Raw genomic sequence first — 20,477 nt, 5'->3', positions numbered from 1 at the left:
GTAATACTAAAGGACAAAAGATGATTAAAAAATACTCCTAAACAAAAAACTGCCTCCTCAATGAACTCTATAATCATTAAATAAGAGATGAGTTTCCTCAAGAAAACCTAATGTCAAATGATACTGATAATTCAATTGAAAGAGATGAGAACAAACTAAAGCAAGTAAGAGACTTATTGGATGAAATTATTGGAAAGGATTAGTTGGTGGTAGGGGGAAGGCTTTTCTAACTAGTTCTGTTTTTCTAATGAGTTCTGATCTAGAAAAATTTTAAACGATTTTTACAGATGTTTACAGATGTTAGAATTATTCAATTGAATAATTAATATGTTATCTTAAGAGTTGTGACTGGCAACTTTCTCCTACATTCTAAATTTTCATTTTTCTATTTTCCTTTTATGAACATATTTTCATATTATGTAATACAGAAGAACAGAATTAAGAAAAAGACAATAAAATTATAAAGTTTTATCTTAAATGAATACACGCAAGGGTGTTGCAACATATGTAATACACTTCAAATGCTTGATCATCTGAACTTCCTGTGACCAGAATTAGATTTTACATGATTCACATGGCATATAAAAAGGCAACTGCTGAAGAAATACCATATAGATAAAAGCAGTTGTATTCTTTTATTTATTTGTTCTTCTCCGTAAGTTGGGGATTATGTAGCTAGAGTTTAACTTCATCACATAAACACCTAGAGAGAAATACAGGTTCCAGGGCTCCACCCAAGAGTACAGACCATAGCAGCTGGGGAGTTGTTAGATGTTGGGGGGTTCTGTTGTGTTATCAACTCATTTGGTAATTGTTAAGCAGTATCTATGTTTGAAAACTACTGATCAAGCACATCACCTGCTTTATTTTACAGCCATAGAACAAAGAACTAGGTGATTGAGCGATATGCTCAGGGTTTACCTAGCCAGGACGTGAGCTGAAGGTTTCCATCAACCATAAGTTCTGTGCTGTTTTTCCAGCTCAGTTTGGTTTAATTCATCCAGGATTCAGTGACCATTTATTCTGAGTTTTATTGTTCCAATCTTGAATGATTAATTTTAGATAAAGTTTTCTTAAACTCGAATATATTGAAAGATTTCAGGGCTTGAATCCTCTGAACTTATGCTAAATTTTAGGTTATTTATTTAAGTCCATTTTTAATCAATGAAGTTTCCATAACTTTTATCAAAAATTTCAAGGAGAAGAAATTATACTACCTCTTAAAATGAAGAATTTTTGTTCCAAATCTGTACCTCTGATTTGTTGTTCAGGGCCACATCAGAAGTAGAGCATTAACCCCCCAAGAGGCTTGGTATTTAATATTTATCTTCCTCAAATATATAGGCTACTGGGGGAGTTGTTACTACACTTTAATCTTTTTCTCTTGCTCTCCTATTTGTACATAAAATTTATACAAATTAAGACATACTGAATATTCCTTTTATGATTTTTATTGTCCACTTTTACAATTTCAGAGAAATAAAGAGTAAGAAAATAAATCAAGTGGATAACACATACACAATAACATCATTGACTTTGTTTCAACATGCCTAGTGTTTGGAAAGTAATTGCATCGTCTGGTCAGGGAATGAGATTCTAAAGTAAAAAAGAAAGGCTTTTCATCAGATGTCTTTATTTGGCATTATATTTTATATGAAAGCATTAGTAATATATATTTAGAAAGAATGCAACAAATACACATACTGTTTTTGTGGTGGGAAATTTTTTGAGGAAAAAATAGAGACTTAAATGTTTTGCAAGAACAAATTCTTCTCTCTTGAGGTTAGAAGAGCAATTTATGATCCTTTGAGCAGTTGATGGAGGACATCATCAAAGTGGAATTACTTTGTGAGAAACCTGTCAGCTTACCTTTACATTAATAGATAATACCTGTGGAATCTATCTGTGGGGAAAGAAAAGCTGTTTCAGTAAGCGGTGACTCTGATGTACTTTTCAACCTAAGCTAGTTACGTTATCTCAAAGTGAAAAGAAAAACAAAATTGCAAAATACCCTTTTTTCTAACCAAATTGACTATTATTGATATCAGGTAGTTCAGATTATGTCAGAATCCTAGCTTTTGGATTGTCCTAATGACCATGCTGGAGACCCAGACTAGTTAAAAGTATGGATTAAAATACATATTATACCTGCAATTGTTTGGATGTTACATCATAATCATAGTGAATTTAATAAGTTGAAGTATCAACTGATAGACCAGAAAAGAAGTTGCAACAAAATAAGCTGCTAAAACTTTCAAAACATAATTTGATATACTGATTTATGCATTGATGAATATCTGGTGAGTGGTGATCCTTTATAATATAATTGGATTTAAAATGCCACTTGTAACAATAAAAAGCTGTACTACATTTTATCTTAAGAGAAACATCCATTTTTCTCACTAAGTTTCATGTATGTAAGACTATAGATGTCAGAAATATATTATATTCATTTCCATTATGGCCAGGAACACTTAACAAAATGTGACTTATTTGACCCAAAGTAAACCTGTGAAGTCCAGAGAATTTGGTGACATCACCCTTGCTATTTGACATTCAAGTGATGATTCCTTCCCAATTTTTAATCATCCAACACTCTTCTGTTATCTAGCTTGTTCCCCTTCACCCAAACATGGGTGGTGCTGACAGCAGCCATTTGAACATGTTTAACTAATGTATTTTTCTTTAGAGTTAGTGTAGTAGCTCAGCCAAGCATTAAACTCCTCTCTAACTGTAAAATATAAAATTGTTTTTCTTGGAAGTTAATTAAAGGAGGGAGCCTCTAAATGACACTATATTTACTGAAATGCAGAATAATTCTGAATGCAAAGCTGATGTCATTTTTTGAGGTTCTCTAGTGGTAATGGTAGGAGAATATATAAACAGAAAAGATGGAAGCTGTCTTTCTGTTCATCTGTCATAGTAATGTTGCACAGTGAGCTAGTCTGCTGTATCTTCTGAAGGTTTACTGCACAGAGGGCTTGGGATGTGGGTGGGCACATCTGGGACACAAAAACATATTTGAGGGTCTTATTTTTGTGTGACATCATGTAAAAATGAACATATAACCTTAACATGTTCTTTCAGTTTATAATGTGTCAATAATTCTCAGAGAAATTAATATGCAAGTAAGTTAACAAATAAATATATTTCCTTAAAAATAATGTATACTTCCAGTAGGATGATAAGTAGTTACATGTCAGGATATATTATGCCTAGGAAATACTCTTTTTAGTTATAAACGTTCATCAAAGACATAATAGGCTTTCAAGAATTGCTTGAGTGGTAAAAGGGAAACAGCTTAGCAAACTATAGTAAAGGAAGGATTTCAGATATGGCAGAGTAAGTTGTTGCAGACAAAGTCTCTAAGAAAAATTAGGGAATTTATTTTTGTTTCCATCTAGTCAGGAGAGTGGAGAACTACACAAACAACCATGTCTTGTAGGGGCAGGAACCTAGTGAGAAGGGTGAGGAGGGAACAACACTGAGGTGAGCATTACATTGCCCTGAAGGACTCTTTTAGTTCCTTAGCAGCACAAGACCAAAAGGCAGCCACAAAGTAGGTCGGACGCTAAGATGAGAGATTGGCCTTTTTAGGGTCTATAGAAATAAACCTTATAGTTCAAGTCCAAGACAGCAGGACTTGAGGGGACAAAGGTTCCAAAGAAAAGGGAAGAACGTGGATGAAAGTCTGGCATTGTGTCATTTGCTAAATTTTATTTGATGTACAGCCAAGAATATAGGAAGTAGAGTCAAAAGTGGCAGGTAAAGATCTGGGCAGCCTCACAGAGTGTTTGGCAATTTCACATGATAGAGGGAAGAAAACTGGAGGAGAAACTCTAGTCCTTATCACTGACTTCCTGTTGGGATCACAGAAAGGTTACACCCTACGAACATGGGTGATGAGAATTAGATCAACTCTCACAAAAATGGAAAGCTCAGTCCTAAACAAGCAAAATTCCATGCTGGAAAAAATTGATCTGCCCCATATTTAAGGTGCCTGAGAGAAAGCAGAAGGATATTCTGTCTGGAGGAAGATAATGTGATTATCTCTAAAGTTTTTCACAAGTTATGACCTACATTTGATCAAACTTATTAGGCATGCCAGGAAATAGAAAAGACAAACTAAGAAGATAAATAAACAATATGAGCAGATCCAAAGATGAACCAGATCTGGAGTTTCATACTATGGCCTATATGAACGGCAAAATGCTTAACAAAATTGACAAGATGGAAAATCTCACCATGTTATTGAGGTCTATAAATAATAACCAAGTGGAAATTATAGACATAATATAATAATTGACATTAAGAATGCAGTAGATGTATTTAATTACAGATTAGACTATTGAAGAAACGATCAGTGAACTAGAAGAGAGGTTGTTAAAAATATATATATACAGACTGGAGTAGAGAGAGAAAAGAGGGTCTATGATACAGAAAAGAACATACAAGATACATGATATCGATGAAAAGATTTAACAGCTGCAATTGCATATTCAAAATAAGAAGAGAGAGAATGTTACAAAATGTTATAAAAGCAGTATTTAAGAGATAATGGGTGAGAATTTCCCACAACTGATAAAGATACCCGTCCACACAATCCAGAAGTTTAGGAAACATGGAGGAGGACGGGGGCGGGAAGCAAGAAAACCTTAGGCATGTTAGAGTAAAATTAGTTTTTAAAAAATGCATAAGGAAAATTTGAAAAAGCAGCCAGATAAATAAAAGACACATTACATTACAAGAAAAACTGTTTCTTAAAGAACCATGGAAGGCAGAAGATAATGCAATGATATGTTTAAAATGCTGAAAGAAAGTATGTGTGAACTAGGAATTCTTTATCCAGGAAAAACACTCTTCAAAAATGAAGATGAAATAAAAATATTTCCAAACAAAACCTGAGAGAACTCATCAAAGCAAACTTGCATGAACCTATGTATTAAAAGGAGTTTATTAGACAGAAGAATACTCCCAAAGAGAAGCAAGAAATGAGGATGGAATGATGAGCAGTGGAGCATAAACATGTGGGTAAATCTAATCAGTGTAACTCAAACAATGATGATAATAACCCCTCTGGGGTTAAAAAAGAGCTACAGGATTGAAAATTATGACAGTTATAGCATAAACGGCAAAGCAGTAGTTTTAAGTGAAATAAGATAGGTTTTAAATCTTTGCATTTTATAGGAAGTACTGCATATTAACTAATAATGATTATGAGTAAAGTTAATGGGCTATTGCTCTCTGTCATAACAAAATATATAATAGAAGCAAAAGTATAATGTGTGAAATGGAATTGAAAATAAGACATTATTGTAGAAGTGTTTTCCAACATTAATTCAATATTCCTAAACATGGATTCTTTCTAACTAGTACTGTTCAATAGAAATATAGTATGAGTGTATGACCATATTAAACAAGTAAAAATAAACATGAAAATAAGCATAATAGTATATTTAATATAACATATCTGAAATATTACCATTTCAACATGTAATAAGTATAACTATTAATCAGATATTTTACACCCTTGTTGTCAAAGTCTTCAAAATCTGGTGTGTATTTTAGACTTACAGCACATCTCAATTTGAATTAACCACATTTAGGTGCTCAGTAGTTACGTGTGGTTAGTTGCTACCATTATGGACAGCGGAGGTCTAGACTGTAGCAGGAATAAACTTGAAGGGCATCTCTATGAATTTGATCTACTGCACCAATAAGTAGTCTAATGATATTTTAGATACAAAACTTTATATTGTATTGCTTTAATAAGTCATTTTCTGTTTAGAATCTGGAGTTCCCTAATAATACAATCTCAGTAAGTTCCTGAAATATAATGCCACTTAGTGATATGTATACTAAAATGAAAAGGAGTTTCTGTATGGACTACAATAACATCAGATAGTTCACATCCAGTCCCTTCTAAAAATCAAAGTCAAGACCACTGTCATAGTCATTATTATATACTCAGTGCTTAACCCATAAATCAGTATCTATTAACTATTTATCTATTCTTAGTGTAAACTCAAAAAATCCTAAATGTCAATGAGATGCAATCTACATAACTGACTAAAGCATGGCATTAATTTTTAGATTATTTAGTATTAAAAAAGATAAGTTAATTAAAAGAAAGTCTGTCACCTTCACCTCATTAAGGTAACTCTTCTATCTTGGTATCAAAGGTAAATGAAAAGCAGACTTTATAAAAATGAAAATGTAATGGCTATTCTTGACCAGATTAGCACTTATTTCTAGAGGCATGCAGACTGTCCTCTACTGTAATCTCTTAATTACTACTTGGGGCCATAAACATAACCAATCTTTAGAAGAGAAATGCAAATATATTGCTTCAAAGACAGAAAAATATTATCTGGTCCAGAGAGTCTGTGTGACAGTTAAATTATGGACTGTAAAAATGTAGCAGCCATATGATTCAGTGAGAACAAGTGAGCACACTTACCATTTAGAAGATTCTACTTTGCTGCCTGGGCGTATTTGTTTGGTTTTTTGTTTTATAATAGAAGCACTTTCTCTCTTAATTGGGAAAGGATTTGGTAGAGTGACATTAAATGTTCTTTTCAGAACGGAATGTCTTAAAAATGGACTGAGCTGTGGATATGCAAACAAGAATAGCATATTTTACTTATATCATTCATGAACTTTGAAAATGTATTATTTTACATAAATCAATGAACTCATTAATGTAAATAACTTGCAACTTATCAACACTATTCATTAATAACTTACACATTTAGACTCCTAGGGTTAATATCTATAGATGTACTTAAAAGTGTAAAAAAAAAAATACTAATCATGAGGTTAACTAAAATATGTTTAATAGTTTTGCCAAAAAAGTATACATATTTGAGACAGACAAAAATCTTTGGTGAAATCTTAACCATTAAAAAAAAAAGAAATATATAGTTTTTACATATGTTAATATCAAATAATTTTATTCTCAAAATAAATTTGCTTCCAATGAAGGTACATATTGATTTCCTAGATGTGCCTTCTCTCAACATTTATCCTTTCAACAAATATTTATTAAATGCTTATCTGCCCAAAACTATCTTATTATCTTTAGTACCGTGAACATAAAGTAACAAAAATCCATTTACATTCACCATTCACATACCAATAAAACTGAGAAAGACAAATTTTGAAACAACTCTAAAAAGTAAAACAAACACAACAACCCAGTGTCTAATTTACAACTGCTGTGAGAAATGTCCACTAAATCTCTTGCCAAAAGAAGATAATTGATGAACAAAATTAATGGAATATTCTTCACCCGATATGGACTGAGTGCCTTCTATGTGACTGATACCAGTCCTAACATAGCCCTAATCAACACTTATCCCTTTTTCTCATGCCCCTCTCCTAAACATTGTATCACAGGATATACAGAGAAGTTGGGAATTGAGATGAGTAGTTTATAAGTACATATTTTTGAGAATACTGCATTCATAGATTTATAGTGTTTCATTGTAGACATGTGATAGGATGACAGTTACAGGTTTAGAGTCAGTTTTATGAAGGATAATTAATAGATCTCAGTGAAAATTTGGGCTTGGACACTTAAAATTTCTGCAGCCTTTGGAAGGCTGTCTCCCCTTTCTGAACATGAGTTTCCTCATTTTTCAAATAGAGTCAAGGCTATCCACCTTATACAGAATTTCTGGGCATATTAATTGAATTAAAGTATGTAAAGTAGTCTTTGTTCTTGAGAGGCAATATAGCTTCGTGGTTAAAAGCATAGGCTTTCCATGGATTGGAACCCCACCCTTGTTATCTGCTTTCTGTGTGTCCATAAGCAACTTACTTAACCTCTCTGTGCTTTGGTTTTCACATATGGAAAATGGGAATGATACAATACTACCTATTTTGTAGCATTGTTTTGGGAAATAAATGAGTTAATATGTTTAAAGCATATCAGGCCTGGTATATCAACATCATTAAGTAAATATCAATAATAATAATAATAATAATAATAATAATTATTATTATTATTATTATTATTACTACTACTTGTATAGTGTCCCTCAAAAGTAAATATTTGCCTCCAGTTAGTTAAAAATAAACTTTCTCATACAAAGAGATGGAAAGATAGCCTGTGTAAATGCGTTTGAAGAATTAATATTGTTAAAATGTCCATACTACCTGAAGCAATCTATAGATTTAATGCAACCCCTATCAAAATACCCATGATACTTTTCACAGAACTAGAACAAATAATGCTAAAATGTATATGGAGCCATGAATAGCTAAAGCAATCTTGAGAAAAAAGAACAAAGTTGAAAGTATCACACTCCCTGACTTCAGACTATACTATAAAGCCACAATAATCAAAACAGTATGGTACTGCCACAAAAACATACATGTAGATCAATAGAACAAAATAGAGTCTAGAAATAAACCCCATTCACTTATGATTGATTAATCTACAACAAAGACAGTAAGAATACACAGATGAGGAAAAGACAGTCTCTTTAATAATTGGTGCTGGAAAAACTGAATGGTTACATGTAAAAGAATGAAATTAGAACACTCTCTAACACCATATACAAAAATAAACTCAAAATGGATTGAAGATCTAAATGTAAAACTGCAAACCATGAAACTCCTAGAAGAAAACATAGGCAGAACATTCTTTGACTTAAATCACAGCAATATATATATTTTTTTGATTTGTCACCTAAGGCAAAGGAAACAAAAGCAAAAATGACAAATGGGACCAAATGAAACTTAAAGGCTTTTGTACAACAAAAGAAACCATCAACAAAATGAAAAAACCTAAGGAATGGAAGAAAATATTTGCAAATGATGAGACTGACAAGGGATTAATATCCAAAGTATACAAAAAGCTCATACAACTCAGTATCAAAAAAACCAAACAACCCAATCAATAAATGGGCAGAAGACCTGAAAAGACGTTTCCCCAATGAAGACATGCAGATAGCCAACAGATAGATGAAAAGGTGCTCAACATGGCTGATGGTTAGTGAAATGCAAACCAAAACCACAGTGAGGTTTTTGCAGGGGAGACACATGATGGATTGTCTCTGGGAAATATCTGCTGGTGTCTATCCCAACATCTCCACCCTGGTGGGTTACTTCACTTCCCTCATCAAAACCTCCAACATTAAAGAGGGGAGGGTATAGCTCAATGGTAGAGTACATGCTTAGCATACATGAGGTCATGGGTTCAATCCCAGTATCTCCATTAAGAAACAAACAAACATAAGCCCCCCCCCCCAAAAAATCTCCCATGTTGTAGGAATAGATTACATTTTGTTTATTTTTTCTATTGGGTTGGGTATGGGGGTAATTTCCGTTTGGGGCTCTGACTAGTAATATGGCTATGACCATTTTTGTTCACATCTCTCTGTTCTACACATGTCTGCATTTCTGTTGGGTGTGTACCTGGGAGTGGAATTGCTGGAGGTGTTTGTTTATTCATCAGATGCTTTATTTCTTTACACTTTATGTTACTGTTGTATCAAAGTAGCCAGCAAAGTTCCTGGTGTATCCCAGGAACCTGCTACATATTTGTGAGGGGATAAATATATGATGGTAGAATCTCAAAGCTGCAGGTGGTTTTAGATTATCAAGGAATCCAACCCTCTGGTTATTATGGTTTATGTATCAAATGTTGGTTAATTATTCCTTGATTGGCATTTTGCCTCCCCAAATCGCACTATTAAACACAATGCTGATGGGACTACCTCTCCGTGCATATACCAAATTGGCCTGATTCTCGTAGAATCTGCTCTGTGTAGGCCTACTATCTAAATGCATTATATATATTCTGACTCACCCTGTCTGGGCATTTCTTTTCCCTTCACTTTTTTATGACTTCACATTTAGGGGTAGTGTCTGGCATTCTTTCCCAAGCTTGTCCATCCCCCACCAGCATGAGACTCTGACAGGCTATAAATTCATCTCAGTTCTGTCCAGAGGTGTAGGACCTTGGGCCATGTCTCAGTTCTCCCAGGGAGAAATGTGTTCCACACCCTCTGAAGGAGGTAACTTCAAAAGATGGCCAATTTTTCAACAGGGTGCTCCGGCAGTGGTCAGGCCCAGCTCCAGAAAACTCCCCAGAGAGACCAAGATGGCTAGGGGAAAGAAGTAATATTGGAGAATAACCGTCCTCCAGACCCCTGCAGGCATTTTACTTATCTGCTCAGGTGAGAGGTGAAACTCTAGCACTTTTTACAAAGGAGAAAGCTGATCTTAGGAAGTAACCAGTCACACGCATGCCTGGGAAGTAGCTGGGCTGCAAATTGATCTGCTCCCTCTGGCTGCAAGAGTCCTGGTTGTATGGCTCTTAGAAGTAAATTTCCAAACTCGGTTTATTCCAGCCAGACAGTGCAAGAGCCTTGCTTCCAAAGGGAGTGTTTCTCTTGGGGTTTGAATAAAATGGCGATAGATTTTGAAACCTGTTGGAGAAGCTGAGATGGTTGAAAATCCAGCCTGATTTTCCTATTTGATTGAAATCCAGCACATAGGTCTTGAACAATGCTTCGTACTACCTCCGGGTATGTGAGAGATTTAGTTTTCCTGTCAAAATGAGCAGAGGAGACAACAGGCATTTAGTCCCCAGGGGGCAGGGATGCTAAATAGCTTGCAATGCTCAGGGATGGTACAATTCAGTACAGACTTGTCCCTCCCAAATGCCAGCAGGTAAACACTGATAGTTTAGCGACTTCATCCTGGTAGATCTGGTTATAGGAACATCATAGTCATGAAGGCATTTTAAACTAAAATGAACAGATCCAAGTTTTGTGGGACTCATATAATTGGGGATAGGTGTTGGGAGAGGCTCTGTAAGAGAAAGGACGTAGATGCACCTTACTTTTGCAATCATTATAAAAATGTGACCATGTGAAAAAATTGCAAAGGTCCTTCACAGAGGAGGGGCCCTGGGGCTAAAGCATTTCAGTTTTGGTGCTCCTGGTGGTAAATTTCGCCCGTGGCTTTTACTGAGTCTCAAAGGTTTCATCTTCTCTTTTTCAGTGCTTTCCAAATAGTATGTTATTTCAGTTTTGATTTCCTCTTTCATCTCAAGGTTATCTGGATGTTTCAAGTATCTAAGAGTTTTTGGTCACCCTTTTATTCTTTATGCCTAATTTTATGGATTGTGATTCAAGAATGTGATTTTCAAAAATGATTCCCTTTTTTGTGATCAAGTTAGTACATGATGATTTTGTCAGTGTTCTGTGTATACACAAAATAATGTACATTGTCTAGGGGATGTGAGCTTTATATCTTAACAACTAAATTAGGTGAGTTGACTGTTGTATTTAATTTCTCCATGTCTTTTTTTAAAAATTGAAGTACACTTTAATTAAAAAAAAAAGAAAAACAACACAGTGAGGTATCACCTCACACTGTCAGAATGGCTATCATCAGAAAGTCTACAAATAACAAATGTTGGCCAGGAATGTGGAGAAAAGGGAATCCTTGTACACTGTTGGTGGGAATGTAAATTGGTGCAGCCACTTTGGAAAACAGTAGGAAGGCTCCTCCAAAAACTAAAATTAGAACTACCATATGATCCAGCAATTTCATTCCTGGGTATATACTGAAAGAAGAGGAAAACACTAAATTGCAAAGCTGCATGTACCCCAATGTTCATAGCAATATTACTTGTAATAGCCAAGATATGGAAGCAACCTAACTGTTCATCAACAGATAAAGAACAAACAAAATGTGGTGTACACACACACAAACACACTGGAATACTATTCTGTCATAAAAGGAATGAAATTTTGCCATTTGTAACAACTTGGATGGACTTGGAGGGTATTATGTTTAGTGAAATAAGTCAGATAAACACATACTGTATATCATGTATATATGTAATCTAAGAAATGAAACAAACTGGTGAATATAACAGAAAAGAAACAGACTCCCAGATAGAGAGAACAAACTAGTGGTTACCAAAGGGGAGAGAGAAGGGATGAGGGACAAGATAGGGGCAGGGGATTAAGAGGTACAAACTAGTATGTAAAAAATAAATAAGCTACAGGGATATATTATACAGCACAGGGAATATAGCCAATATTTTATACCTTTAAATGGAGTATAATCTATAAAAATATTGAATTGCTAGGTTGTACACCTGAAACTAATATAATATTGTAAATCAACTATACTTCAATTAATTAATTAAATTTTCATTCTGATAGAGAAGCATGAAGCAGGGCAGCTGGAATTAGCCCTCAGTGTGGTGGTCTGCAAAAACACTGGAAGTTTGTTGGGATACATGACTCCAGCAGGATAAAATTAAAATGAAGTTATTTCCACAATCAGATGACAGAGAGCAGTCAGGGCAATTCACACATCCTGCTATCAGAAAATGCAGATTTTTCACAGATCTCCTCTTTTAAATGCATGAGGAAAACAAATATATTTATACAATTCCTATAAATATAATGCAGCCTAAAGGAAAATAACAATAATCTGAATAACAGAGTAAAGGAAAAGCTCTAATATTTATTTAAAATATGAACAAATAAGAGTTTCAGAAAAAATATAATAAAATTAGAACTAAATAGGCTTCAGGGATAAACTCTCAAACAGTCAAAAATCTAAAAAGAGCATTTTAAGTAACTACTGAATTAAAGAGAAATACAAATATAAATACAAGTGCTTATAAAATAATACAAAAGAACAATGAACCAGTGTTCATAGAATTACCCCCAAAGCTGTAATACTAATCTAAACTGTTCTATGATTTAAGAAAGGAAGACTGGGGCAATTCCATTTATTGCCCCTTCCTTTCAATTATTCTATGAGTGGATATCAAGTCCCTATAATATGCCAATCACTGTACTATGGTCTAATAATAAAATGGTCAAAAAAAAGACAAAATTCCAGGCCTTCTAAAATCCACTATCAATAAAATAATTTTAAAATCAGTGATAAGAACTCTTAAAGAGGCACACAAAGACAAGTAAGATTTGACCAAGTAAAGGCAATCAAATGGTTCATTAAGGAATCGGTGATTGAACTGAAGTCTGAAGGACGGACAGAACTTATCTAGGCAATGGTGATGGGGGAGATGGTGGGCGGTACTCCAGGCTCAGCGATCAACATAAGCAAAGACCCTGTAGCATTTTCTAGTAACTGAAAGAACACCAGTGGAACTGGAATAGAACAGGAATCATTAGAAATGATGCTATAGAGGTAAGTAAGCCAATATAAGGAGTCTTTATGATGAAAGCAATGAGAGACCAGTGAAGTTTATTAAAAAGAGGGTGAGAGATGATTTTGGAAAGATCATTCATTACTGTATTTTGCATCAATGTTTTTATTATGTAAACATTGAATATCATATGTAAATTTATATAATTAAATAATTGTGTATCTCTAATTTCAGTGAGAATGATTTGTTTATATTTTCTTAAATAAGAATTACTCAGCAAGAGATTTTTCAGGTTATGGTTACCTTCTGGAAGCAGGGAAGTCTGTATTCTGAGGGTCAGAGAAGAATGGGTTAAAGAAAAAAACTTGTAGGTTTTCTGCAAATAGACCACAGAGATTATAGCACAAGAGAAGGGCGCAGGGTAAAGTTTATGGAGCCAAATTCATGGGGAAAGATACAAAAGATATAAAAACAGAACAGGTAGAGATGTAGGTGGAATATCAGAGTAGTTTGTCAGCCAAGCCAAGAAAAGAGTTTTCCAAGACTTCAACACTGCTGAGAAATCTAATATTAAATGGACTGAAAATGTTCTTCATATTGAAAGAAAAGTATACTGATTAATTTGGTTGAGGTGAAATAAAGTGGTGTAAATCAGATTAGAGGAAACTAAGAGGAAAGGAAGCAGAGCAGCAATGAGAAAATTTTTCAAGAAGTTAACATCAAAAAATAGAAAAAAAAGAAAGAAAAATAACCAGAGAAAAAGAGCCTATAAGCTAATATTTCCAATTTTAGGGTTTTTTTTTTAATGGAAGAGGTTTGAAACTAAAGACAAGGGGAATCCCCCTGTTAATGAGAGTAACAGCATAAGTGATAGGCTATGGATTTTATCCTCTATTGGTAACTAAGATACTTGCAGATATTGGTGTTAGATAGGAAAAAGTAAGTGATTCTGTTGTCGCAGTTGGAAAGGATTATACGATAAATCCAGAGGTATGTAAGTTTATGAATTAAAATGTAAATGAGACTTTTCATTTTGTTTGTTTTTCTCTAAAGCTGGCATCAAGTGTTCCCCCTACTCAAATTCCCAGGGAAATAGCCAAGGAGATACATGAATGATTAGGGTAAATCCCGTGTTAATGTTGAAAAACAGGGATAGGACATTTCTCTGCTGAAATTTTCAAAGAAGTACTGTTAGATACAATAGTGAGGGGAGTGATCTGAAGGGCTGATTCAGGCTTCCTATCTCCCATCCTCAACCAGCTTCCAAGGAAAAATACTCACTTCAGGAAGTTGAAATTTTGTTATTCTCAACCTAGAAATGATGAAGTAGTGTAGTATCACTGAAGGTGGAATACTGGCGTCAATACAGTTTTGAGAGGCCCCTCGTTTCAATCCTGGTGCGGCACACACAGCAAACTTAGATGTGAGCACGGTCAACTTTGTTTCTGACAACAGGAGCCAGACAAAGCTGAGATAATAGCGTGTCTGAATCTGGGCACCAGGGAAGTAGAAGTGGAGTGGAGGCATCAGGCTTTCTCTAGAGCAGTGGAAAGAAACGAAACTATTCTAGTGGCAATTCTCTCTTACAGCCTTTCCCTGAAGGCTTCTGGATCTGACAGGGTCTGAAATTGAAGGTCTATCTGACAGAGATTTGGGGAGGGGTGGGAGATGGTACCAGATACTATAAAATAATATAAATCTATCATACTTAATGTGGTTCGAGCCCCCAAATAAGTGTTAAACTTAAAGTAAACACAGGCATTTAGCATATGGTAAAACTGGCATTTCAAGTCAACAGGAAAAGGGTGTATTCAAAGGTGTTCGGTATTGGAATAATGAGATTTGTAAATAACTATATATTATATCTTCACATTACGGGCTCATGTAAATTTAATTTTTTTTTGAAAAATGGAACATTAGAATAAATAGAAGAAAACACAAGTGTATATAGCAGGTCTAGAATTTTATTTTTAGGAAATCATCCTGATTCTTCACAAAATGGTATCTGAGATGATACTTATTATATTGTTTTATATAATAAGAATGCTATAAAGTCTTTTAAATTTTCTAGAAAGAACATCTGATAACGTTTTATCAATTACTCCCAATATAGCAAAACATAGAGTGGTCATTTTATAAAATTACATGTGTGATTCTAAAATGTGGCTACCATTCACTATGAAAAAATGTCCAACTTCAAGACTTACCATGTATTACAACTGACATAGTAATCAAGATAATGTGGTATTGGTGAAAGAACAAAGAGATACATGAATAAAGCCCAGGAAAAGATCCACACAAATACAGTCAATTATCTTTGACAAAGGAGCAAAGACAATACAACAGAGCAAAAATTGTCTTTTCTACAAACAGCACAAATATACACAAAATGAATCTAAATACAGACCTTACTCCCTTCACAAAAATTATCTAAAACTGGATCATAAACCTAAATGTAAAATGCAAAACTGTAAAACTCCTAGAGGATAACACAGTAGAAAACCTAAATGACCTTGTGTTTGGCAATGACTGTTTAGTTAACAACACCAAAGGCATAACACATGAAAGAGATAACTGATAAATTAGCCTTAGTTAAAATGAAAAACTTCTGTTTGCAAAATACACAATCAAGAAAATGAGAAGACAAACCACAGATAGGCAGAAAATATTTGCAAAAGATGTATCTGATAAAGAACTATTATCCAAAACATACAAATAACTCTTGAAATTGAATAAACTGATTTTAAAATGGGCAAAAGGTCTAAACCTATCTCAGAAAAGAAGATATACATATAGCAAATAAGCATATGAAAAGATGCTCAGTGCCATATGTCACTAGGGAATTAAAGACTAAAACAATGAGATACCACTACACATCTATCAGAATGGTCTAAATCTCAAACACTGACAACACCAAATACTGATGAGTATGTGGAACAAGAACTCAAATTCACTGCTGGTCAGAATGTAAAATATGTTTACTTTGGAAGAGTTTGTTGGTTTCTTACAAAACTAAACTTATTTTTACTGTACAGTCCGCGTGAGCTGTATCTACCCAAATGAGTTGAAAACGTTTGTCTACTAAAAAACCTCCCCACAGATGCTTATAGCAGTTTTATTCATAATTGCCAAATCTTGGAAGCAACAAAGATAACCTTCAGTAGGTGAATGGACAAATACACTGTGGTACACCCAGACAATGAGATATTATTCAGTGCTAGAAAGAAATGAGCTATCAAGCCATGAAAAGCTTTTGAGGAACCTTAAATGTGTAATACTAAGTGAAAGTTGCCTAGCTTAAAAGACTTCATATTGTACAGTTCCAACTATGACATTCTGAAAAGATACAACTATAGATACAATAAAAAAGTGAGAGGTTTCACAGGGTTAGTGGAGGCGGGGTGAGGATGGATAGTTGGAACACAAAGGATTTTTAGAGTAGTAAAACTATTCTATATGTTATTATAATGCTGGATACATGTTATTATACATGTGTCCAAACCCAGAGACTGTACAACACCAAGAGGGAACGCTAATGTAAACTAGGAACTTCAAGTGATAATGATGTGTTGGTGTTGTTTCACCAGTTGTAATAAATGTACCACTGAGGTGGGGGTGTTAATAGTGAAGGAGGCTGGGTGGGGCAGTGAGTATATGGGAACTTTGTATTTTTCACTCCTGCTATGAACATAAAACTGCTCTAAAAATATTCTTTTAAAGATGTGGAGTGATTCTGACATTTATCTGAAAGAATAGACAAGATAGAATAGATTGGTAAATTTTTTAAAATAATAATAATGAGGATAAACTTGCCCTGTTATAAATTAAATCATTTAAATAGCCTTAATGATTAAAACAGAAATATACTGGTATGCTACTGACAGACAAATTTTTGTGTGGAAACAACTTTTATCGAACTCAAATGTTACCAAGTCTTACATTTTCCACCCTAACTCTTACTTGTCAAACATGATTAATTCATCCTACTGGACTATATTTAATATAATTTCATGTCATATTCTTTAATATAAGTTAAATAAAAATACATTCATAATTAATTATTCAAGAATGTATCTATTTGTTATTATCACTGAAAATACAAACTTTGATGCCGCGGATGATATGCAACATAAAATAAATGGTTAAAAGCCATTAATACTGCAAATAAATTGCAGAAGAACAGTAAACAAGTATATGAAGAGACAGCTTAGTTTTGAAAAAGACTAAGCTACATGATGAAGTGACAATATCTAAAGAACTAAACTTTAGTACTCATTTTATCATCAGAAAAAAAATGAAGTCTTAACTATGCAAAAACATCTTCTAATTAACAACTTGCTTTTTCTTAAATCATATGCAAATGGGAGAAGTAAAAAGACTGCCATCTTGGTTATATGGAAATAAAAACATTTATTTTGTATTCCAAGCATTTTCCACCTGAAGTTAGAATGAATATGAAATGGCTCTTAAGTGTATTTGATCTGCATTGAAACTATGTTCAGATTGTAGCTTTCAGAATATAAAAATATCTGAAACTATTTGTCTGCCACAAAGAGTCGTCTAATGTCCATTTAGACTTTTTACATTATGTACTCTATGGTCTGCAAAACTGATTTAAAATTAATCTGAACTAAAGAACAATTTATACATGCCATTTCATTGAAATTATGATAAATGTGTTTCAAATTTGAATTGCAATTGAAATAAAATCAATACAACTTAAAAGCTATATGTTTTCTTTCTCAAACTCATAACGAAATAAAAGCTAAAATGACTGTATTGTAATTTGCCATGTTTATAGTTTTCATTGAATTTGTAAATAATATGGTACATATTAATTATATGAAAGAAAACATAGTGCCCAAGACGTTTTAGTTACAACGAATCATTAGGGTATTTTTATTCATATGTTTGGTAGGATGGCAACCATTATATTTTTCCGGGGGTGATGAATGTCTTTTCAAGCCACTGTGGGATATTAAAAAAAAAATGCATAACATCGTTCACTGTCAGAGAAGGCTGAAAGGATAATGGCTGATAACTTTTCTACTACTGATTAGAAGTACGCATTTAGAAGAGAGAATAAACAAATACTGAAACTAAGTTTACTAAATGGCTTCAGAAAGGTCAATGTCTTGAAAGACAAGAAGACTGAGGAGCAGTTATAGATTAAAGGAAACATGATGATTAAAGGCAACACATGATTCTGGATACAGAATATTATTAGATCAATTAGAAAAAAGTAGAATAAGGACTGTAATAATGTAAAATTTCCAGGATTTGATCATGTTTTGTTGTTATGTAAGAGAGTATCTTTGTTAGAAGATATGTACTGAAGTATTTAAAGGTGAAAGACTACAATATTTGCTAGATTCAAATGGCTCCATAATAATATATTCCACAACAAGAATAATAATGTGAAATATGTGTGTACACATGTGAGAGTAAGTGTGTGAGACAGAAAGATAAAAAGACCAGGAACAAGAGTGCAAATGATGCGATATGCTAACTGGTTTATCAACGTTTGAATTTTTCTCAAAATAAACGTTGAAACAAAACTTAAACTCAACACATGCTCCCTTCTTTAGGGCTTCAAGTATTCAACTGCCTTTTAGCTAATATTCTAGTTACAATTCCTCTTTTCCTGGAATTAGAAATCCACTCTCCTTTACTCAGTCTTGTACCATGAGCCTCAAAGAATGCCTCTTTTAAACGGTATCAGCTTTCATGTTAGCCTCAGATTTATTTTCCCTCCTAGAAATTTGTAAAATCTTTATTATTGGGCTGGTTGGGTCCTCCTAATCATCTTAGTCTATTTGCATGAACTCCATCCAACACCTTTACAAGTACTAAAGAGAAGTGGGTTTTTTTTTTCCTATTGTCTTTCTGTCTTCTTAAATAGCATGGTCTTTTGGTATTTTCCTCTTTCAAATAATTAGAAGATGATGGTGAAAGCAACATTATGCTTCATTTACTAAGTGTATTGGAGGAGAAGGAGGACAGAGAGGGTGAGGGAGACAGACAGGGATAGGGAGATGCCAGTGATACAATCTGTTAAAAACTGGTGTAAATAATGAATCTACATAGTCATTATATAACACCATGAAATACCCCTCACAATCAGGTAATAGGCAACTGAATTATAATTTAACTGTAGAGAATTAGCTACAGTATTTGTAGAAGGAAGTCTTACTTTCTCCTATTCTGTCAACTCTCACAACCACATCTACCCACCTACATGACTTGTATGTTTTATGCCGCCTCACATTCAGTAAGGCTATCCCTGGAAACTCCATTTAAGATTTCAACATTGCTTTCCAAACCCAGTATTTCATAGCCTCTTTCTCTGCTTTTTCTACTTACTACTAACTTGCATATCATATGTTTTATTTTGTCTTGCTTTATTTCTTATCTAGCTTACTAGAAGTAGTTTTTGTCTTTTGCCCTGTAGTTCTTGTAACTATGCCTCATACAGAGACCTGAGAGGTTTTATGTTTGTCTGTTTCAATATATTTTTATTGAAGTACAGTCAGTTTACAATGCTGTCAATTTCTGGTGTACAGCACAGTGCTTCAGTCACATAGGAACATACATACATTCGTTCCTATATTCTTCTTCAACATAGGTTACTACAAGATGTTGAATATGGTTCCCTGTGCTATACAGTATAAACTTGTTTGTTTGTTTTAAAATTCTGAGGATTTCAGGTCTTCATTCATTTCTGGAAAATTCTCAGCTAAGATTATGTGTGTCTCTCTTCATTTTCCTTATTTCCATTTTCTCGAACTGGTATTAGATACTGTTTAATTTTCTTACACATTCTCTATGTATTTAAATGTTTACTAGAGCATAACATACATAGAGAAAAACGTAGAAGTAAGTATAATGAATCTTGAAAAAGTGAACAGTGTTGTGCAAACAGCACCCAGGTCAAGAAATAAAATACTACCGGTCTTCCAGAAAGTTCCTATGTGCCTGCACACAGTTGTTAACTCCCCAGATCCCCTTCAGAGCCTGCAAGAGGCACAAGTATCCTGACTTCTAAGACCATTATTAGATAAGTTTTGCCTGGTTTTGAGTTTTACTTAAATGGAATCATATAAGAGAATCTCCTTTTGTGCCTTGCTTAATTCATTCAACAGTATGCTTGTGATATGGATCCATGGAGTTCTGTTTAACATTCCTTCTCCATTCTCTCTTGCATTCCACTATATAAACAATGTATTTCATGCATTCTGCTTCTGAAGACCACTTGTAGGTTGTTTCCATATTTTAGCAATTATAAATAGTGCTGCTATCCGTCATGATACATGTTCTTTGGTGTGCA

General features: G+C 33.9%; 1 protein-coding gene across 9 annotated transcripts in view; it reads right to left on the bottom strand.

The window, feature by feature from the left end:
* Window positions 1–1,435: 1,435 nt before the first annotated feature.
* Window positions 1,436–20,477, bottom strand: part of STPG2 (sperm tail PG-rich repeat containing 2) — a 436,638-nt gene continuing 417,596 nt past the window's right edge. For 3 of the 9 annotated variants that reach the window (XR_012060155.1, XR_012060156.1, XR_012060175.1), the window contains 2 exons: window positions 10,440–10,560; window positions 6,536–6,609 (listed from right to left, as the gene is read on the bottom strand). Coding sequence is in view for 3 of the 9 variants with exons in the window: in XM_072940179.1 (XP_072796280.1) it covers window position 1,903; window positions 6,461–6,609 (150 nt within the window). In the remaining 6 variants the exon portion in view is untranslated. Of the gene's footprint in view, window positions 1,904–6,460; window positions 6,610–10,439; window positions 10,561–20,477 lie in introns of those variants that run through there. The other 6 variants (XM_072940179.1, XM_072940187.1, XM_072940236.1 and 3 more) reach the window with 6 other exon arrangements.

Source organism: Vicugna pacos, chromosome 2 (genome assembly GCF_048564905.1).
Source record: "Vicugna pacos chromosome 2, VicPac4, whole genome shotgun sequence".
In the NCBI taxonomy this organism is placed as follows: Eukaryota; Metazoa; Chordata; class Mammalia; order Artiodactyla; family Camelidae; genus Vicugna; species Vicugna pacos.
Note: the sequence above shows the minus strand (reverse complement) of the source record. Positions and strands in the feature narration are given on the sequence as shown.